The sequence below is a fragment of the Muntiacus reevesi genome, chromosome 7 (assembly GCF_963930625.1).
Source record: "Muntiacus reevesi chromosome 7, mMunRee1.1, whole genome shotgun sequence".
Classification (NCBI taxonomy): domain Eukaryota; kingdom Metazoa; phylum Chordata; class Mammalia; order Artiodactyla; family Cervidae; genus Muntiacus; species Muntiacus reevesi.
Genome location: NC_089255.1, coordinates 42,233,220 through 42,251,472, shown reverse-complemented (window position 1 = coordinate 42,251,472; position 18,253 = coordinate 42,233,220). Strand labels below are relative to the sequence as shown.

General features: G+C 43.1%; 1 protein-coding gene and 1 long non-coding RNA gene across 5 annotated transcripts in view; one reads left to right on the top strand and one right to left on the bottom strand.

The window, feature by feature from the left end:
- Positions 1–812: 812 nt before the first annotated feature.
- On the bottom strand, positions 813–10,835 carry LOC136172269 (uncharacterized). 4 transcript variants are annotated; one of them, XR_010663992.1, is made up of 3 exons: positions 10,765–10,835; positions 4,203–4,258; positions 813–959 (listed from the first exon to the last, which is right to left on the bottom strand). It is a non-coding gene; the product is annotated as an uncharacterized lncRNA (long non-coding RNA). The 4 variants fall into 4 exon arrangements; XR_010663990.1 differs by lacking the exon at positions 10,765–10,835 and adding an exon at positions 9,384–9,655; XR_010663991.1 differs by lacking the exon at positions 10,765–10,835 and adding an exon at positions 9,501–9,655.
- The window catches only part of PYGL (glycogen phosphorylase L), a 51,407-nt gene continuing 42,827 nt past the window's right edge, over positions 9,674–18,253 (top strand). The window contains exons 1-3 of the mRNA XM_065941477.1: positions 9,674–9,989; positions 14,789–14,890; positions 18,097–18,175. Coding sequence (XP_065797549.1) covers positions 9,747–9,989; positions 14,789–14,890; positions 18,097–18,175 — 424 coding nt within the window. The 5' untranslated portion in view covers positions 9,674–9,746. The remainder of the gene's footprint in view (positions 9,990–14,788; positions 14,891–18,096; positions 18,176–18,253) is intronic.

Here is an 18,253-nt window from a genome sequence, read left to right as displayed (position 1 = left end):
CTAGCATAAGATTGTTAAGGTCGCATGTTTGTTTAAAAAGAGTTCCCCAATGTTCTCGATGAGAATAAACTATTTCTTTTTGTGTGTGTGCTCAGTCAATTCAATCATGTCCGACTCTTTGCAACCCCACGGATTGTAGCCTGCCAGGCTCCTCTGTACACGGGATTCTCCAGGTAAGAATACTGGAGTGGGTTGCCATGCCCTCTTCCAAGCTATCTTTCTGACCCAAGGACTGAACCTTCATCTCCTGCATTGCAGGCAGATTCTTTACCCACTGAGCCACCTGGGAAGTTGAAATTGTTTCTTTAGATGTCAATATATATTTACATCTAAGACCTTGAAAAGGAGAAAGTGCCATCTCCTTTATGCTCTGGATAGAGTGACGAAAATAACCAATTTTGATTCATCTTCTTCAGAGTACAAGTAATTTGGGTTTGATGTTTTTCTTTTTTTTTCTTTTTTTCTTTTTTTTATTTTATTTTATTTTTTTTATTTTATTATTATTATTATTTTTAATTTTATTTTATTAGTTGGAGGTCAATTACTTCACAACATTTCAGTGGGTTTTGACATACATTGACATGAATCAGCCATAGAGTTACACGTATTCCCCATTCCGATCCCCCCTCCCACCTCCCCCCCGACCCGACTCCTCTGGGTCCTCCCAGTGCACCAGGCCCGAGCACTCGTCTCATGCATCTCACCTGGGCTAGTGATCTGTTTCACCATAGATAATATACATGCTGTTCTTTTGAAACATCCCACCCTCACCTTCTCCCACAGAGTTCAAAAGTCTGTTCTGTACTTTGATGTTTTTCCTTTATTTTATTCAAGTATAGTTGATTTACAATGTTGTGTTGATTTCTGCTGTACAGAAAAGTAATTTGTTATAAAAATACATACATTCTTTTTCATTAGAATATAGGTAATTTGTTCAGAGTGTTTTGGTGCATAAATATCTGAAACAAAGAAAGAGAAATAAATAATTTAAATTGCAGTCACATCCTTTGCTGAACCACTTGGTGTCCTGAGATGAGTTCAAATAGCAAATTCCTCCACCTGCTGGTATAAGCTCGTCTCTGCAGTTCTCATATTTAAATCTCAAAAGTATAAAAGATGATGTGTCATGAAAATTATGGGTGGAGTGAAGTTTAACATTTTCATCTTAAACTGGAAATGTACTGTGATTCAATGACTAATATACTATCATTCAAGAGGGTAGAAGAGGAAATAGCACTTCCAAGAAGAAAGAAAAACAGCTGTTGTCAGGTAGCTTCAAGACAAATACAAGACACTCTTTCCTCCCTGTAAACTTAGCATTTAAAGTTAGGCTAACTATTTTTTCCCTTTAGCATACTCTGTCTTGTATTTTCATGTGAGTGTGGTGCCTTAAAATAGTTTAAAATTCTTGGTAAGGCAGAGACCATGGCCTGTACTCTTCAGGCCATTAACAGTGAACATAGTATAATGTGGACATATGCAGTGGGTGTTCATTCAATGTTTGATTTGTTGACTTTCCAAGTTGTTCCTTACTTCCAGTTCCTTCTTTTGCCAAGAACATGACCAAAGGGGAGTCCTATAGTCACTGTTATAAAATGACCACTCCCACAATAATATATGGACTTCTACTTAAGTATAAATGGGAGAGGGGAGGCAGATGAAGAGAAGGAGTCAGCTCCCAGGAGACCATGAATGGAGAAACAATGTGTCTAGCTACTTTGTCACCTCTTTGGTTCACTGATGTTTACCAAACACCCAGCACAAGGCTAGACACATAGTAAATGCTTAAATATTTTTAAGATAAATCAATAAACTAAAATATTGAATTTGATAAATAGAAATAGGGCATGCTATACAAAATTGCATCAAATGAACTCAGTCCATCTAAGACAACAAAAAATGCAAAAAAGAAAAGCCCAGAACTTGTGCATGGGATCAACTTTTAATACATCATTCAGACTCCTGGGCTCCATCCTTGAAAAAATTAAATGAAAAGGAAGCTTTTTTTTTCTCGCTATAATGTGTTTTAAACTGATAAATGTCCAAGCATCCTATTGGTTAGAGTTTTAAAGGTGGATAATTAATAGCTCAGAGAAGTTAAAGTGCATTTGATAACTTGGTGTTTGTGATTCCTTCAGTTTACTCCTTAAGGAAACAAAATTCTTTTTAAAAAACAGCAATATGTGTATAGCAGCTATACTTTTATAGGTAATCCCTGCAGTAAATCTATCATGCATATATAAGTCAAAATGTGGACCCACACAGGTCAGCATGATGAAGGCCCTGAGACAAGGGGGCAGAGAGGCTTGCTCTAGTGCATGTTGCATGATTATCTACTGAAACCCTAGGCTTAGCACACTTCTTACTTCCCTTCCTCGGTCAGGATTGGTTCATATCTCTTTGCAAAACTTTCCCAGAACTCATCTTCACATTCATTCCTATAACAAGGTGAAAGCTTTTTCTGAAACATAAGCCTTGTTGCATTAGTAATAATACTAGCTGGAAAAGCAAATACAAACAGTGCATAAACTCAGGTGTGTACGAGATGCTTTATTTTTTACATATAATTTAAATTTCTTCTTTGAACTCTCATTCTCCAGGAAAGGGAAATTGTGACCTCACTTTAACTGCCCCATTCACTCCAAGCACCAGTGGCGGTGGGAGGTGGGAAGCCCAAGCCTTGACAAGTCTTGCCCTGGGTGTTTTCTGAGTCAGCCTTCTCATCCGGTCTTCACCCACAGGCTGCTCCATGCCTCCCTCAGGGTGGGGAGTCTAACCATGTCTGAGCCCTGACTACTGAAAGTCTTCAAGCAGCTACTTCCTCCCCTGGATCTTCCAAAGAAGCAGAGAACATTTCAGGCTGCTCCCTGGCATTTCTGCTGCCTCCCCAAGGAAGCAGGCTCCCTCCAGCTCCGTTCTCCAAGACTGACATCTCTACTCCCCCCACACCCACTGTGCTATCTTCTCCCTCCTGTGAGTCTTCTCAGACTCAGCTCTCATTCAACGTGTCTCGCACATGTTAACCTAAGTGAAAGTGTTAGTCTCTCAGTCATGTCCGATTTTTTGTGACCCCACGGACTGTATCCCGCCAGGCTCCTCTGTCCATGGAATTCTCCAGGCAAGAATACTGGAATGGGTAGCCATTCCCTTCTCCAGGGGATCTTCCTGACCTGGGAATCGAACCCTGGTCTCCAGCATTGCAGGCAGATTCTTTACCGTCTGAGCCAATCCAAGCCAGCAACAAACCAGAGAGGTGACATCCTTCATCGGCAATGAGCGAAAGCTAGAGTGGCTCCTCAAGGGAGGTGGGGAAAAGTAAAGCACCAGGAGAAAAGGGAAATGCTGGCTAAGATTTCAAAATATAATCCCAAGCCCAAAGTTGATATCTTTTGCTTTTAACATCTCCTAACACTTCTCCACTCAGACCTTTTTTGAGTTTAGCTGCCTTGGGGAGTGAGAAGAACAGAGAGCATTAACCTCACTTTGCAGAAGTTGAAATTGAGGCACTAAGCAATTCTCCACCATATTCCATAACAGGCATACTAAAACCACCCACTGAACGAGGCACAGTTGTTGAATATTTCCTGCTTTTCAGAAACTCCCACTGGACCACGCCTAACAAACCAAACTACTGTATTAATGAGCAAATCAGATATAACAGGATCTGAACGTGCCAGGAACACTCATTTGCTTCCAAAATAAGCCAAATATATTCAAGTAACAAGTGAATGGTCTCAGTTACAGCCAATTACAGAGATGCAATGTGTTCAGTGACTGTCCCCAGATCTGAAGAGCACTCAGTGGCATAATAAATCCAGGCTCTCAATCGTCTTACTAAATATTTAAAACAGCAGAACCTAGACAGTAATCTTGGTTGACAGATTCACACATTAAATATACCGAGTGAAATGTACTTAAATTCACTCACTGGGAACAAAGCTCAGCTCAACTTCTACGCTGAGCATCTCTGTTGTGCCAATGCCCCTTTGTGGGCCACTTTGGACCTCTGGCATTTCCCTGGATTTCAGAACTGATTAGAAGTAGGTTAAAGGCCTGAGACCAGTACAAAACAACCTAAAGGGACAGGATACCTAGGTCAGCTAAGGTGCAGTGAGAATTCAGGTTTACTCAACCAATCCCAAACCCGTTTCAGAAGAAGGAAAACACAACACAAATATTTGAAAACCTCTTCAGCCTCTTACCTGTTAAGTGATCTTGAGCAAACTACTTAAACTTCTCTGAGCCACGGTTTCTTCATCTGTAAAACGAAAAGAAAAATAAAACTTGCCCACAGAGCTGGTGAGAGGTTTCAAGGAAGGAATGCGCATTAAGAGCCTAACCAGAGCTTTTGGAAAATGCTAGTTGTATATTTGATGAAAGTGGGATGCCAACACGATAAGCCCTACTTTGGAATACAGTGGCTGCTAACCTGTGTTTGTTATCTGATATCTTGCTAGTGGTCACCAGAATGGGCCTCCCAGACTTCCAGCTGCAGGGAGTGCAACTGATCAAGGGCCGCAGATATCCTTGCTGGGCTTGGGCAGGTGCCACGCCTCCCTAGGGAGCTCTCCTGACAAGAGAACATGGGGACTCCTGACAGTTGACTTTGGCTCCAGAATTGCCAGTGGCCTTGCTGGATCTTCCTGGAACTGAGGGCAGCCTGGGATGCTCCCTCTTGTGGGTCCTCCCTATCTCCTTCACTGGGAGTCAGATTTGCATCACAGCCTGACACTCTCCCAGGGTGACTTGGTTCCTTCCCCATTTTCTTTCCCAGGAGCATTTGCTGGAACAGAATCCTTGCATGTTGAATCCTGTCTTAGCATCTGCTTCTCTGAAGATTCAGACACACTTGCCCATGTTCTTTCCTGACAGTGGGTATAACTTATACTTGTCTTATGATGTGTGCATGGATTGCTGAGCTATTCACAAGGACCATTTCATCAGAGTAGCCATGGGGAAGCCACAGCTGAGAAACAGGAATAACAGGGGTCATCATTGCCAAGAGAAGTATGAACAAACACGAGGACCTTAAGTCTGATACTTTTTCAGGGAACTACAGTTTTGGGTGTTTCTAGTCAGGAGAAACTGAAGGAAATGTTTTCAAAGATAGTGATCTTCTTGGTTAAGTAACTTCACCTCTCTGGGCCTCCGTGTCCTAGACCAGTACAAAATGAGCAGACGTTAGATTTCAAAGGGAGCCAGGAGACCATAAGCTCTGTGTTTCCCAAACTTCAGTTACATATGTATACTTTTTGGCCAACCCGTGTGCCACCCAAATAATAATTTTTCTTTAAGTAAATTCACTTTAACTTAAAATTTAAAAAGCAACGTTTATGTGAGAGTTAAATGATAAAGTATCACTATCATAAATGGAAGACAATGTTATTAAATTCCAGTTAGATGCTAAAACCTGAAGAAGGTGTAGAGTCTGGAGCTGCTTTCTGTTAAAAATTCAGATTAGCAAATGTTAAAGACATGCTAACACCAAATACTTTCTAGAAAGACTGGAAGAGAAGTGAAAAGACTATCTGACAATGTGACTTGTTGGTTTTGTTTGTTTGGCTATGCCACAGGGCATGCAGGATCTTAATTCCCTGGACAGAAATCTAACCCACACCACCTGCAGTGGAAGCAAGGAGTCTCACCCACTAGACTGCCAGGGAAGTCCCAACAGTGTGATTCATTGTCACTCAAAACTGGATCTATGGTTCCTCCTAAATCACTAAGTCACTCCTTTCACATAGACTTGGAGGTTCCCCCCTTCCCGCCGCCATGCTATGGTTTGGACATCCCACTGTTAGTTTTTCCATTTTGAGGGATGTGCAACTCAGGGGTGCAGGTTTACTGACCAGCTACAGAAGTAACAGTGTGTTTATCAGTTTATCATTATCCTGGGTTTTCAATAAGAATTTAGTCCATCTAAGTAGATGGGGGCCTAGGATCTACCTATTAGAAGTTGTCTTAAACAAAACTAAGAAATACAAAGTCTGCCTTCAGTGTCTCCCATCTCTTCTTTTGTACACCCTAATTTCTCATTCCCTACCTAAGTAATCAGACAATTCTTTTCCCTTTTGCTGCTCAGACCTCCCTGGGAGGAAGATCTACTCAGACCCAGCTTTCCCTCATCCCACCACTCCACTCTTCTTTCCATCTCCTGCTGAACTATTTCACACCAACCTGTGAATGACCCAAAACTGGCTTAACACTATGACCATCCTAGAGGTATTCAAAACTAATTTTTTTTTTACTTTTTATTTTAATTTGGAGAATAGCCAGTGAACAAGGTAGTGATAGTTTCAGTGGACAGCAAGGGGGCTCAGTCACACAAATACATGAATGGACACATTCTCCATTCTCCCCCAAACTTTCCCCCCATCCAGGCTGCCCCATAACATTGAGTTCCCTGTGCTATTCGGTAGGTCCTTGTTGGTTATCTATTTTAAATACAGCAGTTGAACATGTCAGTCCCATACTTCCTAACTACCCCTTGCCCCCATCCTTCCCCCTACCCTGCAGACACAAATTCACTCTCTCAGTCTGTGAGTCTGTTTCTGTTTTGTAAAGAAGTTCATTTGTATCATTTCATTTTATATTCAGCACTAAGGGATGTCATATGATACTTCTCTTTCTCTGATTTACTTCACTCAGTATGACAATCTCTTTATCCATCCATGTTCCTGCAAATGTCAGTATTTCATTCTTCTTAATGGCTGAGTAATAGCCCATTGTATATATATACAACATCTTCTTTATCCATTCCTCTGTTGATGGACGTTAAGGTTGCTTCCATGTCTTGGCTATTGTAAACGGTGCTGCAATGAACATTGGGATACATGTATCCTTTTGGATAATTTCAAAACTGATTTTAAAAACTTATTTTTTTATAATCTAATTTGTCTAAAGATCTGCCTTTTCAGCCTCCCCTCAAATTTTACCACAGAGGCCGGGTTATTTTAAGGTCAACTTTTTTTTTTTGGCATTTATTTATTTTTAATTGAAGTATGATTGATATACAATATTAGTTTCAAGTATACAACATGATTCAATATTTTTATAGATTATACTCCATCTAAAGTATATGAAACTGAAAGCGTTGGTTGCTCAATCGTATCTGACTCTGTCATCCCACCAACCATAGCCCACCAGGCTCGTCTGTCCATGGGATTTCCCAGGCAAGAATATCAGAGTGAGGAGCCATTAGTTTCTCCAGAGGATCTTCCTGACCCAGGGATTGAACTTGGGTCTCCCACACATTGCAGGTAGATTCTTTACCATCTGAGCCACCAGGGAAGCCCTATACTCCATTTAAAGTTATTACAAAATAATGGCTATATTCCCTCTGCTGTACAATATATCCTTGTTGCTTATTTTATACATAGCATTTGTATATCTTAAGCTCTCCCTCCTTCTTTCTCTCCACTTGTAACTACTAATTTATTCTCTCTGTAAGATCAGCTATTTTGATGTTGCTCTCACTTTTAATTTAGGGCATTTCTGGCCTCATCCAGATGGCCAAACCATCATCCTTGTGTATTCTAAAATGCTTTCCTATTCCAGGTCATCAGTACTACAGGTATTGTATATTGTAACTCAGTCTTGGCTCTGCCCCCAAAGGTCTAGCATCTAAAGGGATCCAGGCCTAGGGACCTGGATATTTTGTCAGAGCTGTGAGATCTAAAGTTTTATTTTTATGGTGAGAGCTGCATTTAGACTCCCACCCCCACCACTAGATCAACTCAAAATAATCAGCTCTGGCCTACTATTAACAGTGAAGTCTACTAATAAATTGTACTAAGATTTGGGTTGGGTGGGGGGTGGAATTCAGTTCTGGTATGGACTGTCTCTAAAATAAATTAATACCATATCATATTGAAAAAGAGAAAGATTCTGACATCCTAAAATATCATGTTTACCTTTGCCAAGGTTTACACACACATAAGTACCACCAAAGCTGGAAAGTTAATGGTGCAAAGATCAGGCTGTACTGCCAAATTACACAGACTGCTTTGTTTCATGTAAACAAGGCAGCCAGCTCAGTGAGCTGTCCCTTCCTATTACAAGACACACCTTTCTCATTTCCCTCCCTCCACCCTGCCTTCATCTGAAATATAATTCAAACAAGGGGCCAAAATAAAAACCCCTGCACCTAATCTGTCTGAAGCTCCAACTCAGGACTTTCTTTGATTCTCACTAACCTGTCTCTATAAATGAACAGTTGAGTGCTTTGACAAGGCAGTGCAGTTCAGTTCAGTTGCTTAGTCGTGGGGTCTGACTCATTGAGATCCCATGGACTGCAGCACGCCAGGCCTCCCTGTCCATCACCAACTCCTGCAGTTTTCTCAAACTCATGCCCATTAAGTCAGTGATGCCATCCAACCACCTCATCCTCTTGACAAGGCAAGCATGAGTCAAAGAATCAGGAACTCTGAATTCCTGGGTCCTCAAAAACTAAATTACAGCAAAGGGGGTGCCCTAGGATTCTTTTTCTGACCCAAGATGGCGGGGGTATGCCAAGAACTAACAGGGATGTGTGACAACCGAGGTAAGAGTGCCGACTCTCCAAAAGCTTGTGGTAGAAGCCATTCCAGGTGAGAAATAATAGCAATAATAGTAACATAACAAATAAACCTCTGTAAAATAAAAGCCTGCCAACAACATGCTGGTACCTGAAAACTGTGTTCTCTTCTTGGTGGGAATTGAGCCAAAGACACAATCAAGCCAAAGTTGCAGAGAAGGAAGGATTTATTATTTGCAGCAATTAAGGAGAACACAGGATCTTTCCCAAACCAGTGCCTCTCTGAATAGCAAAATTGGGGAAATTTTAAGCTAAAGGCACAGGTATATTCATGAAGGGGCTTGGGCTGAGAAATCAGCAAACACCTGGCCAAGGTCTAGCTTTAGTTACTTGAAGTCACAAGAGTACAATCCATCCTTCCATCCTCCCCTTGAGTGGGGGCCTTAGCTCCAGCAGAACTCAAAGATGAGCATCAGATTGTTATGTCTGTCGCCTGAGGACAAACTAGGATTCTTTTTATCACCGAACTATTTTTTCTTGACTGCTTTCCCTTTGTTCCTGCTTTCCCTTACTTCCCTTAAGATCGTTAACTGCTGTGACCTGTTCGAGGACAAATATTATGGCCAACCTTAGATCACAAAATGGCTTAGGCCAAAAATACCTCCTCGTAGGTCAAAAAAGCCACCCCCCCCTTCTCTATCTCTAGGGACCACCCACTCCCACTCCATCTGCTTACAACGCTTCGCACCCAGACATTCTTCTTATACCCAACACTCCGGAGCGGGGGAAGCAGGACAGATTCCCTCCTCTCCCCACTCTCCCCGCTTCCCCATTTCCACAGATCCTGAAGGGAGCGTCCATGAGTTACCACAGATCCCTTTTCAACCGCCAAGAGGATTCACCCGAGGCCCCTCCAGCCTGCAGCGCCCAGCGGCGCCCCATCCAGGCATAGCGGGTGCGCACTCTCGCCCGCGGAGGTCCCCACCGGCTCGCACCGACCGCCGCTCCCGCCCCGTCGGCCCGAAGCCGGGAGGTAGGGAGAGGGGGAGCCGGGCCCTCCCTCCGCTACACAGGCAGGCGGGCCCGACCCGGGGCGGCGCAGCCGCGCCCAGGGGCGGACCCCACACTTTCTTCCGACTCAAAAGCGGCGAGCGGCGCAGAGCTGCTCCGCCCCTGTCCCGCCGCCGGTCCGGAGCCGCACGTCCCGCTTGCCGCGCCGCCCGCCGCCGCCATGGCCAAGCCCCTGACCGACCAGGAGAAGCGGCGGCAGATCAGCATCCGCGGCATCGTGGGCGTGGAGAACGTGGCCGAGCTGAAGAAGGGCTTCAATCGGCACCTGCACTTCACTCTGGTCAAGGACCGCAACGTGGCCACCCCCCGCGACTACTTCTTCGCGCTGGCGCACACGGTGCGCGACCACCTGGTGGGGCGCTGGATCCGCACGCAGCAGTACTACTACGAGAAGTGCCCCAAGGTACTGCCGCGCGGCGGGGCCGGCGGCCGCTCCCCGGCGCCCGGCCCTTCTGGGAGGGCGGCAGCCGAGCGTCGGGGCGACGGCCCCGGCTGGGTGGGTGGAGCTCTGGGGGTGACTTCTGCTAACCCCGATCCTCCCCCTGCACACACACACCCCGCCAAGTCCGGGGGAGAGTGGGTGGGCGGCGGGTGTGCAGCCGGGGTCAGATCTGGCATTCCGCCAACACCCCAGTCGCGTCTCGGTTATCCGGGCGCCAGCCCCACCCTAACCACTGCGCTTCCCGTCCCCGGGGATCTCCTGGAGCGGAAGCCCAAGCCTCCCTCGCCTGTCCGTGGTTTCACAAACTTTTTTTGGAGCATCTACTTTCAGCATCTAATCTAGAGATAGCTGGCGGCTCCAGTCTGAATGCCAGGCACAGTTCTAGGCCCCAAACTGTCGATCCAGAGCAAAGGAGATTAAAAACCCTGCCTTGGGGGGTGCGGGATAGGGGGAGTGGGGAAGGGAAGCCGAAGGTTTAGGGAGACGAGACCTGCAGAGGTCGGCAAATGGTAATAAGATTTAAGGGGGCAGGTGGGGCAGGAGCCGGAGGAAGGCGCATCACAGCCCACAGAACCTTTTCAGAGGAGGAGATGAGATGGGGGTTGCGTGCAAGACCCGGGCTGGTCGAAAGCAAAGCCCGAGTGTGACGAAGGGATGAGGAGGGTAGGAGGGGGCGAGGGTAGAGGTCCTGACCCACGCTCAGAGCTCTGTATCCCCCCTCCCCGCACCCCACTACCTGGAGTGGGGTGTGGAGCTCCTGGACTAACTTGGTTCCTGCTGGCTGGGGGCCGAGGGCCAGGCCACCCCCGGACTGCTGAGGAGCCGCTGTTCACAAACCACTCCTACCCACCCACCGCAGGCGGGCTGGAGGAGGACTTGGCATCGAGAAGGATTGTGCTCTGCCCAGTAAGGGTGAGAGAGTGTATTGGAAAGGGTGAAAAATGGGTAAATCCTGGAGACAGTGGCCCAAATATTTATTACAAATTATTTTAACACAGAAAGCATGAAAAAGAATAGTCCATATTCCAAGTGCTCAAAGAAGCCCTGAGCAAATTTGCAGTTCCAAAGAAACTTTCAAATGGAAAGTAACTTCCTCACTCCTGACGCCTAGGCCTCTACCGGAAGGTAGCAACTACTAAAATATTTTCTTCTGCTGCGCTGCGGTCAGTGGTGTCAGACTCTTTTAGACCCTGCCAGGCTCCTCTGTCCATGGGATTTTCCCGGCAAGAATACTGGAGTGGGTTGCCATTTCCTTCCTCACGAGATCTCCCTGACCCAGAGATTGAACCCTGCCACTCCTGCCATCTCCTGCGCTGGCAGGCAGATTCTTCACCACTAGTGCCATCTTGGAAGCCCCAAAATATATCCTTAGAAAACACTTTATGTGTGCATATATTTACTGTATTTTTAATTTGCATAGAGAGGACTGCACCTTACATTAAAAATTATTCTTTAAGTTTTTAAGCTGGAGTGTGAGATGATGAGCCGTGTTAGAACTCCCGCCTCCCCTGACACACGCATATGTTTCCAAAGCATTTAGTGCCATAGAACACACACTCACCTTGTATGTTTCTTTGCCAGTGACTTAACTGGTACTTCATAGTTTTCTCCTCTTGAAAGTTTCTGCACTGGGCAAGCATTTAAGCCAGGTATTCTGATAGTGATACAAGTGAACAAGATCCGTTCCAGTGTTAATAAAAGGTCCCAGCCCTCAGCACAAAGTGGAACCAGTAGGCGTGTCCAATATATATCTATCCAGTATAATCTCTCCCACCTCCCCTTCTGCCTGGCAACTGCAAACGAATCCCACATCTGGATCTCTAGTCTCAATTCCTTTTCAGACTCCATTCCTACATTTATAAGTGCTTGGTGACCACAAGTAGATCTCCCCTTATTCCCTCAAACTCAACATGTTAAAAACTCAGAATCATCATCCCTCCCAATCCCGCCCGTCTTGTGTTTCTAATGTTAATGGCATTGTCATCCTGACAGGTCATCCAGACACAAAACTCTACTTTCACCTTTGACTTCCTCATGTATTCCCCACTCAGCAATTCACCAAATTCTGTTGATTTCTGCAGTTGGCCTTGAAATCACCCACTCTCCTCCATTCTCTCTTCTCTGCCTGATTGAGGCCCTGATCTCTGCTCTCCCAAGAAGTAGATTTATAATGATTGCTTCCCAGAAGTGGTTAAACTTGGCGGCATGCAGCTGAATAAATGACTAGCAGACTTATTTTGTTTGGTTTGTTAAACATCTTTAAGCAATTTTATTTTCCGTGCCTTTGGGCAGGACATGTCCAACCCAGCTCTTGGCCCACTACTCCTCATTGGTTTTTGTGATAGCCTTTATGCATTTATCTTCTCAGCCTGGCTCCTGAAGGAATTTGAGTTTGCAATCCCATCTTCTTTGCATTATAATCTGATTAAACCTCCTAAAGTGACACACCTTGCCCTCTGCTCAGATCTGTAGCACTGGCTCTGGTCGCCTGGCACAGTCCTCTTTATCTGGTGCTGAAGGCCCGTCACAGCCCAAGTGAGGTCATTTCCCATAACCTCCTGGACTTACCATGTTCTCCCACCAACCCGACTTGCCATTCCCATCCAAGCCCTGATCGCCTCACTTCCAGGCCTCTGCCAGTACTGCACCCTTCCCTCGGAATGCCATTCATTCCCACCAGGTGTTTCTGCCCAGTTCTTGCCTGCCCTGCAAGGCTCAATTGTGTTGCTATCTTTTCTTTTTTGTTGTTGTTGCTGTCTTTTCTATACACCTTCCCAGAACTACCAGGACCTCTAATTAATGCTAGGAAAAATTTAAATTATTTTTAAAATATTACATACTGTTTTGTCTTCTTTATTTTATCTTTACAAGCCTTTTGAAATTTTCTATTTTTTGTAAAATACACATAAGATATTAATAGTAGTGCATGTATATAATCTATAGCATATATTGGCAATGCTCAAATATTTTATTACCAGAAGTATGTTTTAAATGTTTAGAGACTATAAAGTAATTAGCCTCCAACTAATAAAAATAAATGAAAAAATAAATAAATGTTTAGAGACCACTAACTAAGAGGATGAGGGAGATCAATTTTTTTAAGGTCTTCTGTATCCCCAAATATAAGATGCAATCCCTCCCCCCAAAATTTATTTGTGGGAAAATAGAAAATCATCTTAAATTCATGTCTTTGGAAAATCTGTCATGCAACAAGTTTCTCTAATTATTTTATTTTAAAATATTTTAAGCAGCAACTTTTTTTTTTTTTTTAGGAAGAGCTTTAAGTATCTGAAAAACTCTTAAATTCATGCTAATTTAGAATTCTTAAGAGGGAGAGAAAGAAAATTAACACAAATGTAGTCGTTATTCCTGGGGCTATGACCTCACAATTACAAGTGCTTGATATATATATATATATATATATACTGTGTTTATCAGCAAGCTTTTTCTAGATCACTAAAATGTAAAAACGCCATACATAGTGGTTTTATTATGGAGATCATGAAAATGCACACAGAGAAGCATGAAAATAATTGCCCTGATGTTACATAAATGGATGTTTGTGGCTTGAGAAGCTCTTCCTTTTTGTGATGTAGTGAGTGGTACGAGAGCACCAGTCATGGGGGTGAGTGGCAACTTGCACCTCTTTGGCCTGCATCTGCCCCTTTTTCCTAACTCACAAAGGTATCTAATAAACTAATGAGAGCCCTAATGATAGCACTATAGATATTCAAGCAACTTGGATAAAAGTAATAATGATGTGCTCCGGAAAATAGTATTAAATCACATATTGACTCTCCATGGGAGACTTCGAATTCAATTGTTTCATAAAATGAAAATGGGGAAAACTGAGATTTCGAAATTGATATTTTCTTATAATATTTTAAGTATATATGTGTAACTAATGAGTTAAGTATTATAATAAGCATTCCTTATATTGAACTGTATTCTTATTTTTTTAGTATTTTCTGCTTGACCAAATCCTTTTTAAGAGGGTGATAAAGTTAATGATCCTTTTTTTAAATTAGTAAACTGTACTTAGATTTTAAAGAGTTTTAGTAATGTCTGAGCTTTGTACCCTTCACTTTCAACTCCGATCACCTGGCTTTTACCATGTCAAAGGCAAATAGTTTCTAAACTGATACAGAAGTGTTCCATTTCACCAAGAACAAACACCAATAAACTTGTTATTCAGAAGAAACTATTGTCAATTCATAGACTTTCTAGAGTAATTTTAATTGTAAAATATTTAATTATACTATTACTTGCACTAACAGTTAAGGAATACTTTGTAGCCAGTGGGTGTGTCTGAAGGGAGTTAATAGTGTTTCCTGGATGACTTGAGGTACTCACAGCCAAGCCCACCTGACCATCATCCTAGAAACATTTTACAAATGAATGATGAGCTATGTCATTCTGACCGCTGTTTACCCAAAACATACGCTTTTTCATGAGGCTTGTGAATCGGAAGGAAAAAAACCCCCAAAATTGAATCTATTTCGTTGGATGAGTTTGCTTTTTTTCCCCCTCCTTGGGAGTAAAAGATGTTTAAGTGTTACCAAAACCAGGATATAAAATGGTTTTTCCATTTTGTCAGTAGTGCCTTTCTTTAGCCCTTCATGCATCTATAGGAGTCTCGTTTGAAGGCGAGTTAAAGTAGTCCTGCCTATTTGTTTTTTATTGTTTACCTTGTGTTTTTATGTTGACAAGTAAGGTTGGCCTCGTAGCTGTTCACATGACATCATTTTTCTTTGTTTCAGAGGGTCTATTACCTCTCTTTGGAATTTTACATGGGCCGAACATTGCAGAACACCATGATCAACCTGGGCCTGCAGAATGCCTGTGACGAGGCCATTTACCAGGTACATTATCTCTGTATTTCTCTCATTCTCTCCCTTTAAATTTCAGGTGCAACTCAGGAACTTGGGGAGAGAGCATCCCCCCTAAAAAAGAGCAAAAAAAAAAGATGAAAAGCTGTTTCTGTAGACATGGCTGTTACAGACTATTAGAAATGTACACTATAGTACTACTTATCTCTGGTTTAAGAGGAACACAGTTAGAGAACTAGCTTTACCCCATGAGAATTTTGTTCTGCAATCAGTTTTTGACAGCATTCCACAACAAATTGCATTTTAGAAATTTGCATCTGAACAGCCTTTAAAAAGTACTTAAGTCCCTGCTGTCAGAATCACAGGCTTTTCTTTGGACTCCTATCTACTTTTAAAAAATGATCAAAATTTGACTGTTGCATGTATATCAAGACATTATCTGAAATTAATAAGCTTTTAAAATTCTGTTGTCATACTTTCTCTATTGCTTCATGAGATGTAAAAATACACTTCCTCTTTAAATGAGAAGCTTGAGGTCTTGAACCTGATGTGCTAATTTGTTTGATATTTAACTGGTCCTCTCCTGACCTTCAAGCATATTCATACCAAAAATAGTCATTAACCTTTCTGATGTGGTTGATGGGAGGACTGTGTATTTGCAAAGATGCACTCTAGATGAGAGACTGTTTAAATTGCTTTTGTCCTGGCATGGGGTTATTGTCCCCTCATGTGGACAGCTGCTTGTCACTAGGGCTGGTTTCCTTCATGTGGGTTTAGCAGAGGATTCTGTGTCAAAGAACAATTGCAGCTCCTCTCTGCTTCCCTTTTCTTTGCTTCCCTTGATATCAGCTGAAAAAATATACTTCCTTTGGACCAGAATTGAACCAGGTGGGATGAAGTGACTCCTTGCTCAAGGAGTGTAGCCTACTCTAGACTCAGATGTTTAAGAATGTTACAAATTCTAAGCACTAGTATTAGCAGTTGGCATCACAGGGACCCCAGTACTCCAGTGAATCAGAAGCAAATTTGAAAGCCCTTTTAACAATGAATAGAGGCAGATCCATTTTTGAACTTTTAGGAGATGCAGTTATCAAGACTTGTACCAGAAAGCAACTTTTGATATAAAGATAGGAATCCAAATTGGTAACCAGCCCCATGGCAACTGGGACATCCACTTTAAGCATGCATTTTTAAATGTGTATATTATGTTTCCATGTAAAACAATGTCTAATTTCATGGATTGCATCACTTTCAGATAAGATTGCAATCATTTCACAACAGACCATCATTAGCCAGGCATGGGCTAGATTATTATCTAGTCAGCAGAGGACAGGTCTTTTAATTTACCTGACCATCAGTTTCCTCATGGTAAGATGAGCAGTCCAAAGTGATCTCTGCTGCTGCTGCTGCTAAGTCACTTCAGTCGTGTCCGACTCTGTGCATCCCCATAGATGGCAGCCCACCAGGCTCCCCCGTCCCTGGGATTCTCCAGGCAAGAACACTGGAGTGGTTTGCCATTTCCTTCTCCAATGCATGAAAGTGAAAAGTGAAAGTGAAGTCACTCACTCATGTCCGACTCTTAGCGACCCCATGGACTGCAGCCTACCAGGCTCCTCCGTCCATGGGATTTTCCAGGCAAGAGTGAAAGTGATCTCTAGAGCTACACAATTTTGATATGAGTCCATACTGCTGCTAGTGGCTTCTGGCTGTGTTAGTTCTAACGCTTGAGGGCGAAGAGCTGACTGTCAACTAATTCCATCCATCCCCAAGGTTATAGATGCTCCTCAGCCTCTCAGTCTCTCTCTTTCTTTCTTTTTTTAATTGAATATAGTTAATTTACAATGTTGTGTTAATTCCAAGTGTACAGCAAAGTGACTCAGATATATATATATATATTCAGTTCAGTTACTCGGTCATGTCCAACTCGTTGAGAGCCCATGGACTGCAGCACAACTGGCTTACCTGTCCATCACCAACTCACAGAGCTTGCTCAAACTCATGTCCATCGAGTCAATGATGCCATCCAATCACCTCATCCTGTGTCGCCCCCCCTTTTTAGATTCTTTTCCACTACAGGCTATTACAAGATATTAAGTATAGTTCCCTGTGCTATACAGTAGGTCCTTGTTGTTCGCCTATTTTATATATAGCAGAGTGTGCCTATGTTAATGCCAAACTCCTAACTTATCTCCCCCATGACTGTTCCCCTACAGCCTGTTATCTACCCCAGAGAGAAGTAGAGGATTTTAGGCCCATCCCAGCTGGCCCACAGAACTGAGATTTCCCTGACTGCTGTCTGGCCCCAGATCTTACAGGCAGTGATTCACTGACTGGTTTTAGGTTGACAACCTTTGACCTCAGTGAGTAAATACATTGTGGTCATGAAACGATGAACTTTAGTCCATCGCAGAGAATCTGACCTGATATCTTTCGGTAATTTTCTAATTTAGTCCAGTTAGTGTGGACTTGGTACTAGACTATTTCTGAGGTTTTACCCTGACAACAAAAAATAACTTTAAGAAATAGTAATAGCCAATATTTATTGAGGAATATCTACCCAGGAATCATTCTGAGTGCCTTGTTTGTATAATCTCATTTAATTCACAGTCCTAAATGAAATAGATACTATTGTCATTGTTTTATTTTAGTCGCTAAGTCGTGTCCAACTCTTTGCAACCCCGTGGACTGCAGCCCGCCAGGCTCCTCTGTCCATGGAATTTCCCAGGCAAAAATACTAGAGTGGGTTGCTATTTCCTTCTCCAATAGATACTATTATCCTCATTTTATTTTAATTTCTTTTTAGTTTTATTATTTTTCTTTTGGTTGTATGGTACAGTTTGCAGGATCTTAGTTCCCCCACCAGAGATTGAACCTGGGCCCCTGGCAATAGAAGCATAGAGTCTTAACCACTGGGCTGCTCCCATGTCCTCATTTTTAAACAGGAGATAAAAGTCATAGTGAGATTTAGTACCTTGCCCAGGGTCATGTAACTAATAAATAACAGAGTCGTAATGGATATTTAGAGTCCAATCTGCTGCTGTGCCCTCACGGACAGTCTGCATCTTCAGTCACCAGCATCTGCAGGGGTTATCTGATGTCAGTTCTAGCACTGAGGGACCTGGAAGGATTGAGTTCACAGATGAACCTGGATGCCCAACCCAAAGCTTTAGGAAATGATTGCTCTCTCTGAAGTGGCCTGTTTGTATCCACGTTCAGTGTTGTTTTCCTCTCATCCCCAGCTTGGACTGGATATGGAGGAGTTAGAAGAAATTGAAGAAGATGCTGGGCTTGGCAATGGTGGTCTTGGGAGGCTTGCTGGTAAGCGACATCGTGAATGTGCTGTGTTGTCTGACTATTGACACCTTCTCAGATGCCACGCACGACTATTCCTGTAGA